The 21,787-nt window shown below is 44.0% G+C and overlaps 1 protein-coding gene across 2 annotated transcripts; it reads left to right on the top strand.

Moving 5' to 3' along the window:
- Nucleotides 1-165: 165 nt before the first annotated feature.
- On the top strand, nucleotides 166-18,096 carry MMACHC (metabolism of cobalamin associated C). 2 transcript variants are annotated; one of them, XM_054980922.1, is made up of 4 exons: nucleotides 166-349; nucleotides 14,178-14,372; nucleotides 15,499-15,651; nucleotides 17,051-18,096. In XM_054980922.1, exons 1-4 carry the CDS (start codon nucleotides 269-271, stop codon nucleotides 17,360-17,362), a joined length of 741 nt encoding a protein of 246 aa, XP_054836897.1. In that variant the 5' UTR covers nucleotides 166-268; the 3' UTR covers nucleotides 17,363-18,096. The 2 variants fall into 2 exon arrangements, with proteins under 2 accessions (XP_054836897.1, XP_054836898.1); XM_054980923.1 differs by lacking the exon at nucleotides 166-349 and adding an exon at nucleotides 8,806-8,835.
- The last annotated feature ends 3,691 nt before the right edge of the window (nucleotides 18,097-21,787 follow it).

Genomic DNA, 21,787 nt, shown 5'->3' with positions numbered 1-21,787 from the left:
AGACTTCTGGCGGTGGAAGTCCTTCAGGCGTATTCATCGTTGCAAGTAAGTTCGTTAGTAGGACTACATTTCCCGGCAGCTGTTACGCCGCTGGATCATCGGGAGACATTTAAAACCCTTCCCTTCATGCACCACGCACAGCTATTAGAGGCAGCGAGTTTTTGTTTCATGGCAGCTGGAGAACTCGCGCATTTCATGAGACACACGGCACAGCTATGCCGTCCATCACGGAAACTACATTACCCATGGTGCTCAGCGCTTAGGCGCGATGGAGAAGCGTGTGGCGTATCTAGAGAAGAGGATCCGTGGCAAATTGGAGCATCTGGGATTTGAGGTTCATCCTTTCAAGGTACAGTAGATGTTGTAGGCTGTATGTTTTTTGACACCATGTGTCTAGCTAGACATATGGTATCATATTAGTGAACAGAGGCAATTGATATGATTTGACCTAACACTGACCTCTGTGACTTTATGGATTCTGGTTACATTAGTCTGTTGGTCCTCGTGGTGCTACAGGGAAACATGGTTTCAAATCTGCTTTATGCTATGATGCATCAATAGGTTCAAATATAGATGGGTACGACAGGCAGCTGACCATGCAATCGTGGGGGTTTATGTATGAATGGAAATAATGCGCAATGACAGAGGGAAGCTTTGCAGAGTTATAAGGAGACATTGTGTCTTTAAAACCTCAGCTTGATTTTGTGACCAAGTGAGACCACTGTCCGATTATAATATATTTTTCTTCTATTTATTTTGCTCACTGAAGTTTGGACTGTTCGTTGCTTATTTTACAATGCAATCCTAGGTAGAGTTGCACCTTTCTAAGTCCATTGAAGTGAATGGGATTAGAAAGAGGTGGTACATCTGTTTAGGATTGCAATGTTGCACGTCTAATTGTGTTTTTAATGCATTACTTTTATCTTACATGTTTAGTTTTTCATAAAATGGCTAAAAATTTCGGTCTAATTTTTTTAGAAGTGAGCAGGAGGCAATTGTGTATTTAGTCAGCATTGAACAGGAGGGGAGAAGCCAGTTAATTTTGAAACTGTTTTTCTCTGTGTTTTTTTTAAAAAAATGTTTGTTGTAAACACCAGTTCTGAAAGAGGCACCGATATTAGGTAGCAGACATCATGTAATGTACTTGGAGTGCTTCTTATAAAGGAACCGCACTGCTTTTTCTTTGCATGCCAATGATACAATCCTAGCTGAGCAGCACAGAGGGGAAACCCCCACGGAAACCAAACAAAACACCAATCAGTTAATAAACTTTGAAAGTTCTTAAAGTTCTTAAGAACTTTCAAAGTTTATTAACTGATTGGTGTTTTGTTTGGTTTCCGTGGGGGTTTCCCCTCTGTGCTGCTCAGCTTTCATTACGGAAACGGCCATTCTCTTTAACTCCTCACAATGATACAATCCTAAGCAGAGTTACATCCTTCAGATCCCATTGACTTAAATGGATTTAAGGTGCAACTCTGCTTTGGACTCTGCATTGTCAGTTTTCATTCCTTACCCATTACTTTAAGAAATGTTTGCAAGTCTTATCCTATAGATTTCATTCTAGTATAGCATTTTATCTGAGTTTAAAGCAGTCTTGAGAGGAAAGAACAACTGTACCTCTGATACCTGGATACATTGTACACTAGAGCAAATTTGCATAAGTTGATGAAAAAGTAGAGAATGGGAGAAACAAGTAATAAATGATGTTCTGAATAGCTATCAAGGTTACAGCCCAAGTTTTAAAAAATCCAAAGTGGAGTCAAATTGAGAATGTGGCCAGTGGAGGTTGGATAGGGGTTAATGTCAAGTTCCATTGACTGGGAGTTAAACATTGACACTGAGTAGATAAATTACTAAATTACTAGTGTGAAGGTGAGGCATGTGCCGCCTAGTGCATTAAATATTAACCACGGTAAAGGGGGGGAAATAACATTCTCTTTGATACCTATTAAAACTTGGTTCCTTGGAAGCCATATTCCTCATTTTTGTGTGCTTTTAACAATTTCACTGCACGCTGCTCTGCTAAAACATAATTTAACTTTTCAGAGAAATATTGTTTTAGTTGAGAAAGCTCCGTGTCAAAAACAAATCTCTTATGGTTTGGCAAGATGTCAATTAATGCTAGGAGCTGTGAAAAATCTTCTGTTTGGTTTGTATTTTAAACTAATGAGGTCTCAGGCCCCTGAATGGAAAAAAAATATAGAACATTACCAAGACATGCTCCAAAGCATAGTTGCATCCTCTACATATGAAGAGATGAAAACTACATATCAAATTAATTTTATGTAATTACGTATGTTGTTTATAGTCTACCTTTCTCACTGGGATTCAAGATGTATTACTCAGAGTAAGTCAATACAATCAACAGGATAGGGCATCCAATAAACAAAGCAATAAGATTTAGAACTGTAGAAATTTGAAACTGACCAAAAATCTGAAAACAGAACTAAAGTAAAGCATAAGTATTAACATGACAAGTTAGACGATGCAAAAATTACATGGGAGGATCCTACTTACAGCACTAGGCAGCATGAATTATAGACTGTCACAGTCTCTAATCCTTTACCCAAGTATCTTATTGAACTACTTTGTTACAGTACAGCCCTGTTACCTGTGTAGAATAGTTCAGTTTTGCATAGTTTGTGGAAAACCAAGAGGGTGTGAGCCTTCCTGACCTCATCAGGCAAGTCATTCTGTAAGGTGGGGGACACAACAGAGAATGCATGTACGTGGGCAGTTGTTGATTTTGCTCATTTGCAAATTGGCACCCGTAGAAGACCATACTCAGATGAGCAAAGCTGTTGTGGCAGAGCATATGGAGAGAAGTGGTCCCATAGATAAGAGGTTCCAAGGCCATGAAGGGATTTGTTTAACGTCTAAATCTTTGAGACATTTTATTTAGGACTGGAAGGGCAAATACTTATTATTCCTTTCCACCCTTCATTAAGAATAACTTCATACTATTATTTGCCCTTTATGTTGGTTTCATAAGTTGCAAACTTTTGTTTCTGCTTTTTCTTGGTTTGTTGGATTCTCAGTTTCTTTCTGCAGCAACTTTTGCTAGGTACCATTTCTAGCAATAAAAAAGCACTATAGGAATGTTATACCAGGGGAGCCCATATGTATTCTAGAATCCAGTGGCATAAAATTCCACCAAGTATAAAGTTAAGTGCTAGATTTTTAAAGGGAAAAAAAGCAAGGTGCCCTCAGTGACCAGTGCCTTCCTTAACTTTGCCACAGCATGGGGCTGTAAAAGAAATAAAGACCTCTGCAGAACTGAGAGGACATCTCTTAGTAATCGCAGTGTTTTCAGTCAATGTGGTTCCAATTAAACCAATTGAAATTGGTAGGAGTAAACTCAATTTTAATCAGCAGGACATATTTGGAGTTGGTGGTAAACAACACACTCCTGGGTGTGTGCATGCATGCGTGCGTGTGTGAAAGTGTCAGGGAGGTGCTGCAGTCTGCTGCCAGAATACTGCCAGCACAACCCTCAGCACTGTTGGAGGAAGGGGGGGTACAGGGATATGGATGCAGTTAGTCAGGTCCCTAAACCACTCCAGCCTGAGAAAGCCCCCACAGAGCGACACCATCCAAAACAACAGTGTAGCCCTCAGGTGCCCATGCGATGGAAAAGGCAAAATGCCCCCACGTGCACAATCCCACCCATAAGCCCTGGCATAGGACAGGATACAGACTTATCACAAGTCATGTAGGCAATAGGACATACTTCACCCTACTGTGCTTTCAATTCCAGCCCTCCCCACTACATAAACCTGAGCCAGGACACTCCACAGCTCAGATGACAGAGCAGGCAGCACAGCAGTCTGTCTCTGAGGTCTCCAACTTGCACAATTAGAGCACATTGAATTTCACCCTGGCAATGGGAAGTGCACAGAGGGGGCGCTTAGCTGTGGGACTATTATGTCTCATTTCAGAACCCTTACAGGTACTCCATCTCTGGAGACACTCACTGAAGGAGTCACCATGCACTAATAGGTGAGCAAGGGCTGGGATCCAGCAGGCTCAGCCCAGGAGTCTGCACCCACCTGCTGCCTTGCATGCACCCTGGGTGCTGTCTCAGCAATGCAGGCTCATACAGCCAAAGCTAGCTGTGAATGTGTGGGGACAACCTGATAAAGCTGCACACAGCCATATGCATTTCATGCTATGGGGCATATGCCCAGGAAAATGTATCTAGGAGCATGCTGACTATAATGTCGAGGGTGGTGGCAGCAGAGATGCTGTCAGCCCTGTACCAAGCTGTCAGCACAGCCGCATGCCAGGATGCCTTCTCATGTGGGGAAGTGGGGAGTTGGCGTTCAGGGTGTGACAGGTAGCTGCCCTGCTGTGCCCTATGAATCTGCTGACCAAGCAACCTTGGCACCTATTGCCTTGCAGGTTCCAAGCCCTCTGCAGCTGCAGAAGCTGATGGAGTAAATACAGTTGAGGTGCAACCCACACAGCAGATGAGTAAGTGTCATTTGGATGGCTATGGCATTAGCTGCAGGGAGTATCTCGACAAATGTCAGGGAACCACAGACCCTATTGGGGCCCCACTGGTATGGCTGCAGTGGTCAGGTCCACTGTGTTGTTCATAATCATTGCATAGGTCTCTGGCATCTGTGCAGACAGTGATTCAGCAGGGAGGAGACTGGGGAGAATGACATTTCTGGTACAGTTTGGGCTGGCTGCAGTGACCAGTGTGGGTCCTGCCACTCTGCCCTGGGGCTGCCATCCTACTCGTTCTAGCCCAGCTGCTGCAGCATCCCAATTCAGGCAGCCATCTGTCTGGCAAATCCATCCTGCTCACCCTATCTCCCTATGACATCTTAGAGCATCTTGCAGAGGCAGAGAAACCATACTGGATACTTTGTTACTATTTCCCTGCTGCTGTTCAATAAAGTTTGAAGTGATCTAAGTAATCTGTCTGTTGTTGAGTGGATGGGGTTACTCCCTACCCCCTCCCACCCCTGCACAGCATGCCATTCTTTGCCCCCTTCTGTGATTTTCCCCAGTGTACCAGCTGGAATGACCTGTCTTTCACACATCTTAGGGGGTGAGCTTTGACTTGGGGACAGTCACACTGGCACTGATTTTGTTGGTCTTCGTGGTACCCCTGGACCTCTGTTTCGCTTAGCAGCACAATATAATCACAGTCCAGGGGCATCTTACCTTCATGAATGATGACTGATGACACTATGAGTTTTCATGAGCAGTAGCTCACCTCTTCACCTCACCACCTCTCTGCAACCCCCTCCTTCTTTCCACTCTTTTTGCTCCTTTGTGCAGTTTGCACAGAGAGCAGGCGGGGGGCATCCAAGGGGAAATGTGTCTGCCCTAACAGATGGGAGGTGGGACGCAGATCTGTGGATCTCACACTCCCCATAACAGTGCTGGCATCTGATAAGCCATGCAGGTTGGCAAAGTGGGTGTGCATGGGCCTCGAGGCACGTGGGTGTAGCGCAGAGGGTTTGTGATAGCTGCCCAGGGTGGTTTCCTCAGCTGGGCCATCCTGTCGTCCCTTTGCAGCTTGCAGAGGCAAAAAGGATCCAGAACATTTGCCTGCCTCTAGTCTCTCCCCCTAGTGCCTTTCTACTGAGCCATGTCTGTGTAATGTTATCTGCCTGGCCCCATATGTCTGGTGGTGATATCGGCTGAAATGAAGTGCTTAATGCCTGATGATATACCTCTTTTGCATCTTGTCTTCTTGGGCCAGTGGTCAGGTTGCTGGTCTAAGGTGTGAGGGCTGAAGTTTGAGCCTGGCCTCCCCACCCCACCCCTGCACCTTTTCTTTCTTTTGTGCATCTGTCCGTGTGTGTGTGTGTAGCTTGGAGCAGGAATGGTCCATCAAGGTCAATATTGTCTAATCAGACTGGCAGCAGCTCTTCAAGCAGATGCCCGCCCACTGAGCCACAGCCCCTGTAAGTTATAGAAAATCCTATTCCTGGTATTTCCACCTTAACTATATTATTTAATTATTACCACACAGTAGGATGGTACAAAAAGTTTCTGAAGTTTGAAATTTATTTTCATTTTATTTCTTTACGGTATTTATAATTCACTTTTCTCACTGAGACTTAAGGCAGATTACAAAATTTCAGAATTTTGAAGAGACAACATAAACATTATCTGGTTTAAATTATTAACGTGGCTGGTATGAAAAGACTGTTGTACCCTGGTGAAGGGAGTATTTCATAATAACAATGTAACGGCTTATGGAAATGAGTGGCTTTCCTCCTATTATAAAGCAGTGTGTGTGGCGAATACCTCAGGGGCCTACCTAGACTGTTGTGTTTCAGAGCTTGGAAAAGTTCAGTTCAAACTTGGAGTAGGTTTAGAGTGGACTCCGCTAGATATATGTGGAGTGCTGATGGGCACTTCTTGGCAAAGATTTTGTGGAAGACTAGATGAAAATGTTAGTCCAGCATTATGGAAAAGCTAGTAGTACTAGCCCATGCATCTTTGCTACCACTTTCATTGAGCACATAGAAGCCTGTTCCTTAGATGTCCTGTTTACTTTATGGGAAGGGTTTGGTGTTTTTGGTTCCTTCCTGTTAACTTGGAATGTTAGTTCATGTATGTGGGCTGTCTTGAACCTTAAATTGACATTTGTTTGAGCCAATGGGAAGAGCTCTGAGCCAGTTCAAATCTGTAGGCAGGTAAATACGAGGGTGGCCTCTAAAAAGTGCCCCTCCTTCTCTGCCAGAAGAGGGTGTTGTTGCATTTGTATGGGTTATTGGACCCATGCACACATTTTATTTTGTTCTTTGGATAAGGGGTGTGTGTGAGTGTGTGTAAAGGAGCTTGCAAACATCTAGATATGCTGTAGTAATAGTGCATTTTAAAGGAATTCCCATTGAACTCAGCAGGACTTATGTCCAAGCTAAAACAGGGAAGCAGTTCTACTTTTAAATACTACCCCTAATCGCACAGAACATGGCTGTGGCTATCTCATAATAAAAAAGGATGTGCGGATGCGAAGTGCAGAACGTTCTCACTCCTCACAGCTGACTTCACAGTTCCTTTCCTTGGGAACTTTTCTGAGTTCCAATATCAGAGACTGTGACTGGCGGGGGGGAGTGCTTATGGAGAAAGACTGCAGGGAGTTAATTAGGAGGTATGGAAAAGTTTAGCACCCTTCAACCATGCAGCCTCCCCTCCTGTGTGTAGCTAAATTTGGACCTTCACTCTTTTTCTGTGGCATTCGGGTAGTTCTGTATTTGAATACCTGGAACAGCTGTCCTATCTAGCTTGTCTTTGATTTTGAATAAACATGCATAGGATTAGATTGTAAGATCCGGAACACCATTACCTGTTTCTGCTCATGACCTCTGATGCTTGGTCTTCCTCCTAGCTGATCTTTGGGCCTGAATCACATGGTTAGTCCTAAGTTTCTTTTTTGTTGCTGCCCACAACTCTTATGACATCATAAGGACTAGAGATGTTGTGTCATTAGCCCATGGCAGAGGTTGGATCATGAACTCCTCATGAACTGACTCTTGTTTTTACAGTTTTATTTCTCCAACAAATTGGCAGGCAGTAGAAATAAAAATGGAGGTCTCCTTTTATTGTTGTTAAACAATTGTTGCTTAAGTGGAGAAGGGAACAACAGCATGCATTCTTTCCTGATCCTACTTTTGAGTCACCTAGTGTTTTACTTTATCTAAAGAATATTGATCTCAGAGCAAAGCTACAAGTGACACATTACATGTGATGGGTTCGCGCAGTTTTACCTGGGAAGTGTAGTTGGAGACTTCTTCCCCTCTCTGTTTTACTTCTGTATTTTTAAGAACAGATGGTGGAGTAGCAGCAGTGGCAGCGTCAGCAGCTCCTTCTGCCACTGCTTGTCGCCTGAAAGCTTCAGGCTCTGTTTGCAGCTGCTGCTCTCTCTCAGGGCACCCTGTGCCTGGCAGCCTGCCTGCCCCCGGGAAGCTGCTCCAGAGAAAGCCGCCACGTCAGCAAAGCTCCAGCTGCAGCGACAGCAGAAGGATCTGCTGCTGCTCTAACGTGCCCTTCCCCTGCTCCCGAGCACCTATAGGGCATGTTAGACCAGCAGCAGATCCCTCTGCTGTTGCTGCAGCTGGAGCTTTGCCGACGTGGCGGCTTTCTCTGGAGCAGCTCCCTGGAGGAAGGCAGCCCGCCAAAGTATAAATGAAGTAAAATAAGTTAAAATACTTGTACAGCAATGGTGGAACAGCTGCAGGTATTCCTGGAGAATTCCTTGGTCCTGGATCCATTTCAGTCTGTTTTCCGCCCTGGCCATGAGATGGAGATGACATTGGTTGCCCTCACGGATGATCTCCGCAGACATCTGGATCAAGGCAGGTCGGCGCTGATGATTTTACTGGATTTTACTGCAGTGTTCAACACGGTTGATTATGAGCTCTTGACCCATCACCTCACCAATGTGGGGATTTGTGGGACAGCCTTACAGTGGCTACTCTCTTTTCTCCAAGATCAGGGACAGAGGGAGGCACTGGGGGAGCAGTTGTCATCACGTCACCCACTGCTGTGTGGTGTCCCTCAAGGAGCGGTACTCTCCCCGATGTTATTTAACATTTACATGTGTCCCCTTGCCCAGCTAGTGCAGTTTTGGTTTGGGTTGTCCTCAATATGCAGATGACATCCAACTTTATCTGCTGATGGACGGCCAGCCAGATAGTGCCACAGATGATCTGGCCAGGGCTTTGAAGGCTGTGACTGGATGGTTAAAGCAGAGCAGACTGAAATGAATCCAATGAAGACGAGTTCCTGCATCTGGGTCGTTGGCTGTCGAGTACAGGGATCCAGCTCCTATCTCTCAGTGGGGCGCCACTTGCACCTGCTTCATCGGTAAGGAGTCTGGATGTGGTCTTGAATGCCTCCTTATCAGAGGAGGCCCAGATCATAGTAGATCGGCATTTTACTATCTTCATCAGGTCAGGCAGCTTACCCCCTACCTTTTGTCCCACAATCTAGGAACAGTGATCCATGCAATGGTCACCTCCAGGTTGGACTACTGTAACTCATTTTATGCTGGGTTGCCCTTAGGCCTGCTCCAAAAGTTACAACTGGACCAGAACGCAGCAGCGTGTCTTTTGACTGGGTCTGCGTTCCGGTCATATGTGATACCGGTTCTGCGCCAGCTGCACTGACTTCCAGTGGAGTTCTGGATCAGGTTCAAGGTTTGGTTCTGACCTTTCAAGCCCTTAGGGGACTAAGACCAGCATACCTGTGGGACACCTCTCCCCCTATATTCCCCGGAGAGCACTCTGCTCTGCAGGAAAACATCTACTGATGGTCCTTGGTCTAAGGAGGTTCATTTTGCCTCTTCCAGGACCCAGACCTTTTCAGCCTTGGCCCCAACCTTGTGGAACTCTCTGTCTGAGACAACCTGGACCCAGTGGGATTTATTATCATTCTGCCAGGCCTGCAAGACAGATGTTCTGCCAGGCCTTTGGTGGTTGAGGTGAGCAGACCTCATCCCTGATCTCCCACCGGAGAGGGGGAGTATCCCCTCCCAGCTTCTGTTTTTATTTGTTGTTTACCAACCCACCATGGGTCCAAATGATTACATGCAGGATTGTGCAATATGTGCTGCTGAGGGTTGGTTGTGCAATTGCAACTGCTCTTTAATGCTACCAGTTTTAATTGTCCATATTGTCTATATTGTATATCGTATGTGTTTTAACTGGATGTGATCTGCTCTGAGCCTGCTTGCGGTGAGAGCAGACTACAAATAGAATTATTATTATTATTATTATTATTAATATTATTAATATTAATAATAATACCCCACCAAGGGTGCCATCTTGCAGTGGTGGTGGGGCTTGTGTGTTCCAATGAGGCTGAGAATGAAGGAAAAGGCAATGAGCCAGGAAATTACCGCCCAATCACATGCCTTCCAACAACATTCAAACTTTTCACAAGGATATTAAAAACATCAGTATATGATTATTGAATGGAAAACAGTATGTACCCTATTGAACAGAAAGGCAATTTTAAGAGGCACTAAAGATCAACTGCTAATAGACAAAATGATACTGAAAAATTCAAGAAGAAAGACGAATTTGAATATGGCATGGATTGACTGCAAACAAGCATTTGATTCACTGCCACACAGTTGATTTAATACCTGCCTGGAAATTTTTGGAATTAGTGAAAACATCAATCTGTTCCTTAAGGAAAATATGTGAAAATGGAAAACCATGTTACTGGCCTGTGGTGGAGAAATTGGGGACGTTTGTATCAAAAGAGGTATATTTCAAGGGGACACCTTGTTGCCTTTATTATTCAGCATCTCATTAATCCCCTTGACAATGATCCTAGAGAAAACAAAAATGAATTATTATATTTCTGATCAGGCTGGGAAAATAAACCCTCTCCTGTACATGGATGATTTGAAATTGTATGCAAAGTGTCCCACTGAGCTTGAATCATTGCTTAATACAATGAAAATGTACAGTGATGATATTCAAATGAAATTTGGCTTAGACAAATGTGCAGTACTCTCCATGCAGCAGTGAAAAGTAAAAAAATATTGATGGAATAGAACTTGAAAATGGCAACATTATGGGATCATTATCAAACAATGAAAATTATAAATATCTTGGAATATTAGAATCAGATAACATCCTGCATGTGAAAGTAGAAGAACTGACATGGAAAGAATATATCAAGAGAGTACGAAAAATTCTGAAATCAAAATTAAATGGTGGAAATACAATCAAGGCCATAAATACATGGGCAATTCCAGTGATCATATTTCCAGCTGGAATAATAGATTGGACACAAAGCGATTTAGAAAAATTGGATTGAAAAACATAAAAACTAATGAACATGTATCATCACTCTTTACATCCAAAAAGTGATGTTTACAGGCTATATTTACCACAAAAAATTGGTGGAAGAGGACTGTTACATCAGGTAGTGGAAGAAGAAAAGAGAGACCTGAATGATTACATCAGCAGAAGTCCAGAAAATTACTTCAGGCTGTGAAAACAGAGGATATAGTAAAAACAACTGAAACAAAGGCTGAATACAAGAAGAAACAGTTTGAGAATAGATTAAATGGATGGAAGTGCAAACTCTTACATGGGCAACATCTAAAAAATATTGAAAGAAAAAGTGACAGCCTAACTTGGGCATGGTTGAAGATAGGTACAATCAAGAAAGAAACTGAAGGTCTGATCTTCGCAGCACAAGAACAAGCATTACAACGAATGTTATGAAAGCCAAAATTCAGAAAATCAGTGAAAATCCAAAATGTCAACTTTACCAGGAGAAAGATTAAACTGTGCCCTTCCTTATCTCTGAATGGAGCAAAATTGCACAGACGGACTACAAAGCTGATTGTTGTTGGGGGTTTTCCGGGCTGTCTTGCCGTGGTCTTGGCATTGTAGTTCCTGACGTTTCGCCAGCAGCTGTGGCTGGCATCTTCAGAGGTGTAGCACCAAAAGACAGAGATCTCTCAGAGAGATCTCTGTCTTTTGGTGCTACACCTCTGAAGATGCCAGCCACAGCTGCTGGCGAAACGTCAGGAACTACAATGCCAAGACCACGGCAAGACAGCCCGGAAAACCCCCAACAACCATCGTTCTCCGGCCGTGAAAGCCTTCGACAATACATACAAAGCTGATTCATTGGTCATTGTGTTAAAAGTATAACTTGCCAGTATCAAAGAATTCATGGGAACACCAGGTGGAAAAGGTGCTAGAAAATGAACTAGTCAAGATCTTGTGGGATTTCAGAATTCAAACTGATCAGCACCTTGAACACCAGACTTAACAGTCGTGGAAAATCGAAAAGTCTGGATAATTGACATTGCAATTCCTGGGGATGTCAGAGGCGAAGAAAAAGAACAAGAAAGAATGATTAAATATAGAGATCTGGCAATAGAAACCACCCAACTATGGAAGAAGAATGCAACAGTAGTCCTCATTGTCATCGGGGCACTTGGAACCATCTCGAAAAACTTTGCAATTCATATGGAAAAACTGTAGCTTTCTGACATAACACCTACAGAACTGCAAAAGATAGCACTACTTGGAACAGTGTACATATTATGCCGATATCTAGTTGATACTTAGGTCTCTGGAGGAATTTTGTATCAGTTTAGCAAGGCCAATCAATAATAACATGTGACCTCTGCTTATTGTTGATTGTGTTTCAGATAATTTGAATATAATAATAATAAAAGGTAAGTGCTGCAGATAGGATTATATATGAATAAAAAGAAAAGTAAGTAGTGGGATATAATTGTCCCAGAAAGTGTTTGCAAATCAGAAAGTGTTTGTTGTCAGACCTGGAAGCTAACATTGGAATGTTGTTGTTTTCTTAGCAAGAGGGTTGCTTAAGTGCAACAGCAAACTGGCTTAGCAGCAAGCTGGCTAAGAATCTTGCTTGCTCCATTACTCCCCCCCCCCCCAAAAAAAGAACTTGACCAGAGACTAGGCATTTTAACTTTTGCAAACTGACATGTGCCATGTATGAAAAGAAGTGTTCAAATGTTTTATCAAAATTAATTATTAATTAAGGAGTGTGGACACTGTGTCACCAAGTATGTACTCATTTAATTATTTTAATAACAACAACATTCAATTTATATACTGCTGTTGAGGACAACTTAACACCCACTCAAAGCGGTTTACAAGGTATGTTGTTGTTATCCCCACAACAACAATCACTCTGTGAAGTGGGTGGGCTCTGAGAGAGCTGTGACTGACTCAAGGTCACCTAGCTGGCTTCAAGCAGAGGAGTGGGGAATCAAACCCAGTTCTCCAGATTAGAGCCCTGCAACTCTTAACCACTAAACCAAATTGTCAAGATCTGTGTATTTATATATTTTGCAAAAGTATATCTTTTTTAAAATTTTATTTTTTGTTTTTATTGTGAAAAAGTTAAAAGATAGGGCAAAAGAAAGGAAAACATAACAAAAAGACAACTACAAAGAGCCAAGAATGGCCTATGTTACAGTCTACATAGTAAAAACAGTAGAGAAACATAATAGGCATATTATTAACCCATTACAGTTTTTCCCCTACAACAAATATACTTTTGCACATATTTTGCAAAGGTATATCATGATATAAATAATATTTTATAGTTTTCTATTAAAGGTATAGGTAGTCCCCTGTGCAAGCACCAAGTCATTCCTGACACATGGGGGGACATCACATCACATTTTCTTGGCAGACTTTTGTTACGAGGTGGTTTGCCATTGCCTTCCCCTGCCATCTACACGTGCATATATTTTTGTAGTTACATTTGCAAACATTTCTTCCAGATACAGTCCTGCATACTGTGACTTGTTCTCCAGCAAGGAACATACCATTTTCAAATGTGCTTTTCTTTTCTTTTTTTTAAACTAAATTATGTATGACAGTAGAAGAAAGCCTGAAATGTACTGGGGAAGTATATGATAAGGACTCTGAAACAGAGACTGAGTAATCTGGAGGTCTGGTCAGGGCTTCCATTTAACAGCAGGTGGGGCTATAGTGCCTTGCACAGTTCCCTGTCTGTTTCTTATGTGGCTACTTCCTAACTTCACTGGTTTAATAATCCAAATATGTGCATCTTTTCTCTGCTTCTTTGGTTTCTGCAAAACCAGTCCTTGGAAAAACAAAAGAAAATTCCCAATCCTTGGAAAATTGTTTGGGAAATAAAGTAAAATCATGCATACGATTGCTGGTGTTGTTTTTTTTAAATAGATTCACAATGCCATCCTAAGCAGAGTTACACCCTTTTAAGCAAAATAGTAAGGAGTCCAGTAGCACCTTTAAGACTAACCAACTTTATTGTAGCATAAGCTTTCGAGAACGACAGTTCTCTTCATCAGATGCGGTTCTCGAAAGTTTATGCTACAATAAAGTTGGTTAGTCTTAAAGATACTACTGGACTCTACTATTTTACAACTACAGACTGACACAGCTGACTCCTCTGGATCTATGACCCTTTTAAGCACACTCCTTTTAATGGATTTGGAAAGGTGTATCTCTCTTTAGGATGCCACTGCCAGAGGATCAGGCCTCCAGCTGGTGAAGAAAAGACAATGGGAATATTTGCTTCTAATAGCCACGTTTTATAAAAACTGCAGGTTTCAGTCTATAATCCCAGTTGTGCAAATTGCATGCTATTATAGATTATCAAAGTGCAGATGTCCTGTTCTAATGTTAATTTGTTTTTATTTTCTGAAGGTAGGATGGTACAATGCAGTCCTTCCTTCAGTTTTTCATTTGTCATACTCGGATAACACACTGGCATTTGTGGTACTCAGTATCCCTGCCATGTTTGACAAAGCCTTCAAACCTTTCTTGAAGAGTCAGCCACTGGAAAAGATTCTTGACCCTGTGGATCAGTGCATTTCCCATCACCTTTCACTGGTTAGGGAGGTAAGAGTTCTTAACACAAAGTCTCCTCTTGTCATTCCCACCTGATTTGTAACAAATAAAAGACTACTTTAGACAATATGTAATTAACTTATGGAATGCCATTTTTAAATAGCTTGGTCTTGTGTTATTTATTTTGTTGTTATATTTTATTGTTTTAATTCTAAGCTGCCTCAAGAAATAAATGCATGTGGTAAGAGCATATTACAGTCCTGCTGTAATAGACAACAGGTTAATCTAGTCTTGCATCCTGTTTCCAAGAGTACCCAACCAAACGCTTCCAGAAAGCTCATAAGCAAGGCATGATAGCAACAGTTTTTCAGGGTTCCCCCCTCCCCCATTAATATCTTCAGAAGTCCGCTGCCTGTGACCAAGGAAGTTCTGATTAAAAAGCCTTGGCAGACTTGTCTTCCATGACTTTGTCTGTTTGCCCTTTGAAAACCAGCAAGCCAATGACAATTACCAACTTGTAGCACGGAATTCCATAAATTATTTATGTTTTGTACTAAGAAGTAACTTCTTTTTGTCTGTTGTGAATCTAGTGCTGATCTATTTTATTGAATGCCTGCAAGCTGTAGTTCTATGAGAGTGGAATTTCTCTCTTACTTTCTCCACATCATGCCTGTCTTTATAAATCTCGGTCATGCTTTCCCCTCTCCCATCATCTTTTTTTCTGACCTAAAGGCCCTAAGTACGTTAGCCTTTTTTCACAGAGAAGATGCTCTGTCCTATTTATTTGTTTATTTATTGCAGAAGTCACTGACTGTATTTAGGGCTTCCGGGGGTGGGGGCACAGTGGTCAAGAGCCTTTCTACAAATTACTGAGCTGGTAGACCTCAAACTGCAGAGAAGGGGTCATGTTTTAATATGTTCCCTGACATTTAAAGAACAAATGATCTTGTGTGCAGTAAACTAGCACACAAACTAGCTCGTAGGATAAGGTTTAGCATAGTCCTCTCTGTGGTATGCTAGGTCACAACATGCAGGGAGCTTTATACTCGAAGAAGTGTTTTAAAAATGACAGCCACCCCTGCAGTCTAAAGGCAGAATGTGAGGGTACCTGAGAGCATTACACCCCCTGAAAAAATGTATCTTGCTTGTCAGCCCTGATGGAGACTCTTTCTTCCAGAGCCTCGCTGACCGTCAGGTGGAGATTATGTATGATTATGAGATGCTGCCCAATCGGAAGCCCCGGTTCTTGGCCCAAACTGCAGCACATGTAGCTGGTGCTGCATACTACTACCAGAGGAAAGATGTGCAACAAGATCCTTGGGGAGAGAAGGTGAGCTTCAAATCAGAGAATGCAATGCGACCACCAGTAGTGTGTATTTAATAGAAGTAGATAGACATAACTTTTATTTTCACACATTGAAAGAATTTGGTATGTTTTGTAAATGTTGTTTGTAACTATCTTCTCCTTTCTGTTTGTGGCACACAGTAATCATGGTTGAATATACTCCTTGCATGTGCACAACACAGATTCATGTTTTGGAGATGCCCGTTCTTCATTCTAGGGGATTGACATGGCTATATTTTCCCCAATAAAGCCAGGGTCAAATAAGAGCAAACTATAATTTCTTTGATAAACAGTATCTGAAATCAAAGATGGAGAGACAAACATTGCTTAGCTTTGCTCCTTGCTCATCCTCTCCTGTTGTTTAGTGCCGTTTCCTAAGGAAGCTGTTGTCAGTTGGCAGCACTGCTGGAGAAAAGGAGCATTACAGGACTTGGCAATGAAGATCTACCGATCTCTGGGCAAAGCTCCATAGACACCATCCCCACCTCTGTTTTCTGCCTAGCCAAACCCACTCTTCTATAGCTCTTCAGGAAATAGTCATTTAGCAGGCCTGCAGAAAATACGGTCCTTTGATGGTATTTGAACTAGTTGTGTATAGTGTAGTGTGAACATGTGTCACTTTTTCTTAGTTTGGTCTCTCTTATTTACCAGACCATTACATTTTTTACATTATGAGCCCTTTGGGGACAGAAGTATTTACATTTGGAAAAAAGCGCTGTAAGCCAATCTGAATCTACTGAATACAGTGGGATATACATTTTTTTTAAAATTCACTCATTAGGATAAATAGTCTATAGCTGCAATTCCATGCACACTTAATTTGGGAATAAACCCCATTGAATTTGGTGAGTTTTTTCCCAAGTAAACATTCTTAGGATCAGGCTGAAATGTAGCAGATTGCTCTTTGTTTCACTGTATTATACCATCAGATACCTAATGCTGTAGGCAGACGGTTGAAGGCAGTGTGAACAAGGAATAGCTGCTCATGGGGTGTACGCTCTTCCCCTCTGGTAAACAGGCTTTGTATTAATTGAAAAAATTGTTTAAGCAGAGGCAAGAGTAGGACAAGATATTTTGTGCGAAGTGATGCCTCAAATCACCAGCACCTTTTTTCAAAGCTGTTTTGTTACCACTTGACTAAAGGCAGAACTGCCATGGCCTGAAGTATGGAACAAATAGAGTTGGCCCCCAGCCCAAATTTTGTTAGTAAGAGATGGCACACTTGGATATCTTGGAAGGAATCCTACTAAACGTTTGAGTTACAATTGCGGGTTTTTTCCCTTCCATACTGCAAAGCACTCAATATCTTTCTTCTTTCTCCCAAGTTTAAAGTGCCAAAAGAGCTTTAACTCCATACCTTCAATCTGCTTTTTTTTCTCTCTAGAAGATTTATGGTGTCTGCATTCATCCCTATTATGGAGGCTGGTTTGCCATCCGGGCACTCTTGCTTTTCCCAGATGTTGAAGTATCCTTCTTGCAGCAGAATCCCCCTATTGATTGTGTGAGGACAGAAGAAGAGAAAATAGAACTGCTGGATAAGTTCAATTTCCACTGGCAGGACTGGCGCTATCGGGACATTATTGAAGTGAAGGAGAAGTACTCAGAAGAGCAGAAAACATACTTTGCAGCTCCTCCAGCTGAACGGTTAAAACTGCTGGGGCTTCAAGGAGGATTACAGAGGAATGCAATGCACTGATTAACTGTTTTCACTGTGCAAAAGGCATACGAGGCCTACTTCACTGTGCCTACTTCACAAAGATGGACCACAACAACAACTTGTTGATTTAGTCTGGCAACCTGATTCTCTATTGTAGGAGGAGAACTGAATTCTAGAATGGGGTCAAGCCTAGGTTATAAGAGGGATGGTTAAAATGCTCCTCATGTTATAATATAGGTTAGCAATTGATCTGCCAACCTTGCTCTCAGTTAGGCAGGAATTAGTTTCACTTGAAACCTGTAAATCGATACTTGGTAACACTACATTTTGAATTTTAATATGATATTATTTTAAGATTGGTCGGAGAACTTATTTTTTGTTGTTTACTTTAATTGTAGTGAGGGAGTGTGCTTTGTTTTATGATGGGTAGCTGAAATGTGAAATCATTTGCCTTTTGTATGAGCTCAGGAAAGACATCTTTGTACATGAAGGTAGCACTTTTTGTATCCCTGTAGGAGAAATTCTCCCAGAAGCAAAAGATTTTGAAGGATATTGCCTAGTCCCTTTCATGGAGTCAAAAGAAATTTCAGATACCACCTCTACCATTGTATATTCATGCATGCTCTGTGACTGTGAAATTCTTTCATTTGTTCCATTGAACTTTCCTCCCCTTTTTCTTTCTATTCCTGTGCAAAGCATGGTCATACAGCCTAACCTAACTGGTGGGAGAGGTGTAATGGGGTTGTAAAAAAAGTAAAACCGAAGGAAGTAAAAAGCTCGTACTATTTATCTTAAAAATCTTGTGTGCAACTTGTGCTTCATTGCAAACACTTTGGTGAAAGTACATGTCACTGAAGTAGAGAGTTGGAAAAGAAACCATTCCTACACAGAGCTGAATTCTCTAGTGTGACATAAGGGGGCGGGGGGAGTTATACCCAATGCTGCCCTCTCAAGTGTTTATATATATATTTTTCAAACAGCCCAGCCTACTTGTTCCTGCTCCCCCTATCCACGTTTCCTATTGTCTTATTCTCATTACTATACAAAGCAATCTGCTCTTGTGCTCAAGCATTGCTTTTTAATATTCTAACTCAGTTTTCCTTTATGTCTTATTGGCATAGAAAGGAGGGACGGTGACTCATTAGTCCACTATGGGACTTTCCCATAGCTTTCCCTTGCTGCAGGATATTTAATTCTACTGATGAAGTCAACTCTCTTTGCAGTAATTGATACCATTCCCATAATATTCTTAAGGTACCCAGGAGACACAGTGAACCTTCCATGGTGCTTGCTGAGGCTGGAAGGAATGAAATATGGGTGCAAGGTGCCGCCCCTCTGGCTCCGCCCTCCGCAGTGATGCCTGCCGCCCCTGGGTGGGTGGTTCCCGCGGCCTCAGACTTGGCAGTGGGGGGAGGGGGTTGCATCACCTGGTCCTCCCACCCCCATGCCAGCTGGTCAGTGGCTCTCTGCCCTCTCTCTCTTGCCTCCAGCCTTCTCCCCGGCCTCATTGGGATACCCCCCTTTTAAGGCATCCTTTTGCCCTCCCTTCTCCCTTGGCCGCCAATCGGCTGCTGGCTCCCTCGTCCCTTCTGGCTTCCCCTTCCTCCACCTGTGCTCCTTGCCCCCTGGCTGGCCTGGCTCCTGCCCATCACTGGAGCCCTTCCCCCACCCCCAGGCCCTGTAGCCAATCGCCGCTGGCAGTTTCAGCAGCTGGCCTCCCTCCTTCCCCGGCTGCTCCGCCTGCCTTCCCGGTTGGGCGTGGCCCGTCCTGGGCATCTGCGCTGGCCGTTCCTCCTTGCCCAGCCTGAGCGGCCTCAGGCCCCCCCCTGGGGTCGGGCCGCTGCTGAGGGGTCTCTTTGTGGACCTGGGACATGTAGTCGGCATTGGCATGCTGGCCTCCTGGTCAGTGCTGGATCGTGAAGCTGAAGGGGAACAAGGAAAGATACCACCTGAGTATGCGGGCATTGTGGTCCTTCATCCGGGTCATCCAGAGGAGGGGGGCATGGTCTGTTATGAGGGTGAAGTGATTATTGGCCAGGTAGAATTGCAAGGCCCCAACAGCCCATTTCACCGCAAGGGCCTCCTTTTCAACTGTGGCATACTTGACTTCGACCGGCTGCAGCTTCCTGCTGATAAAGAGGACTGGGTGCTCTTTTCCTCCCACCTCCTGCGACAGGACCGCCCCCAGCCCCGCATCGGATGTGTCAGTATGCACAATGAAGGGATGGTCAAAGTCCGGGTTGCGGAGAACGGGCGACTGGCACAATGCACGTCGAAGGGTCCCGAAGGCTTGTTCCCACTTGGGGGGGGGGTTCCACTGGATGCGGGTTGGCTGGTCCTTTTTGAGGCAGTCAGACAAGGGGCCCGCCTCGCTCGCAAAGTGCGGGATGAACTTACTATAGTACCCCACCAGTTCTAAGAACCGGCACATCTGCCGCTTGGTGCAGGGCCGGGGGCACTACTTCAGGGTTGTCACCTTCTCTGGTACGGGTTGGAGTTCCCCTCGGCCCACCCAGTAGCCTAGGTAGGTCAGCTCCTGGAACCCAACCCGGCTTTTCTGGGGGTTGGCCCGCAGTCCTGCTTCTCCCAGTGCCTGGAGGACCGTATCCAGGTGGGTCAGGTGAGTTTCCCAATCTGAGCTAAAGATGATTATATCATCTATGTAGGCGTGGGGGAAGTCCTGGCAGTGGGCCAGCACCCAGTTGACCAGCCTTTGGAAGGTGGCAGCTGCCCCATGGAGGCCGAAGGCCATTACTTTAAACTGGAACAACCCTTGGGGGGTGGCAAACGCTGTCTTCTCCCGGTCCACCAGGGCCATCGGCACCTGCCAGTACCCCTTTATGAGGTCTAGGGCTGACAGGAACCGGGCGGTGCCCAACTGATCGATCAGGATGTCGGCCCGGGGCATGGGAATAGGCATTGAACGTTGCGATTGTGTTGACTTGCCAGTAGTCAATGCAGAATCTCACAGACCCGTCGGGCTTGGCGACCAGCATGATGGGACTCCTCCAGGCGTTTTGCGAGGGCTCGATGATGTCCAGCTTGAGCATCTCCTTGACCTCCTGGGCCACCACTTCCCATCGCTTTTGCAGCAGGGGCCTCCAGGGGGTGCAGGCCACCTGTCCTGGGGTGTTGATGGTGTGAGCCAACAGTTGAGTACGCGAGAAGACGTGTGGGTGCCACCGCAGCATCTCTTGAATTTGGGCCTTGTGAGCCGCGGACAGTTCCTCATCCAGTTGTGGGTCCTCCTGACCCCCGGGGTCACTCATCCAGGGCAACACGCCTTCTGATATCTCCAGGGGCTCTTCTGCCAGCTCGCATAGGAGTGGGGAGGGGTCCTGCCAGGCCTTGAGGTCATGGGTGAGGTCCGCACTGTACCTCGTACGACAGGGACCCCAGGACCCTTGTCACCGGGAATGGGCTGCGCCAGGGATCCCCCAGGCTGGGGGCCATCACTCGTTGGTGGACCAAGACAGTAATGTAGGAGTTTGCAGGGTTCCTGTGGCATTATCTCTGTTTGCATATGATTGCAGTACTAAACATACTCACTAAGAAGCGAGTGCTGTTTAATTCAGTGGGACATTCTTGCTTCAAGCAAAGCAATGAGTGGCTGGAGCCACTACCTCAATTAACCAATTTTGCCTTCTTCGTATTCTCTTTGTTGCTTAGTTGTATCTTCTAAAACTATGTAGTTCTAGCTCTGTGGTTGGAGGCTACATCTCTATGGATCTCCCTAGTTTTATGAAGAGTTTCCTTGGCAGAGTGGATGTTCTTGGAGGGACCAGTAATAGTGCAGAAGATGTCTGTGTGATACTGCCTGAGATTTTGCAGGTTTTTTTCACTTCTCTCTACATTTATTACCCCGAATAGCCCTTTAATCCTTTCTCCATATTCATTGTACGTAAAGTTAAATGTTATTACCTGCCCAGTATTTCCAACATACTAAATGTGCTTCTCTTGCTATCGATATGCATATGCAAAAAAACATGGATAGTTTGTGTGCTTCTATAAAAAAAACAGGCTGTTTTAAATGCATTTATATCAGATTCTGAGCAGATTGATGGCCATGCAGGAAGACCGGTTTACAACCACATCCCAGCCTACCTGCACTCATTCATACATGGTCTGAGCCTTATTCTTGTCTCTAAGCAAATAGTTCCTATTAGCAGCCGTGTGGGCTTTAGAGCTCCTTCCCTTGAGTTATGCATTGCAAACCTGGATTGAAATTAGCATATAAGAATCTGGACAACAAGGATAAAGTTGCACACCACTAGGAAGCTTAGAACCATCTTCACATGTGGGGTGGGGCGGGGGTTGCCGGCAGCTGTTTGGCTACATGGGATTTAAAGCCATCTGCATTAAGCCTCAAATTAGGTGCTTAATCCCTACTTGCTGGCACCATAAACAGCAGAGATTGGAAGGCCATCTCTGAAAGTTTGTATCTGAAGTCTGCCGGGCTATTGC

The sequence above is a fragment of the Eublepharis macularius genome, chromosome 5 (genome assembly GCF_028583425.1).
Source record: "Eublepharis macularius isolate TG4126 chromosome 5, MPM_Emac_v1.0, whole genome shotgun sequence".
Lineage (NCBI taxonomy): Eukaryota > Metazoa > Chordata > Lepidosauria > Squamata > Eublepharidae > Eublepharis > Eublepharis macularius.
This window is presented reverse-complemented; position numbering and strand designations above follow the sequence as displayed.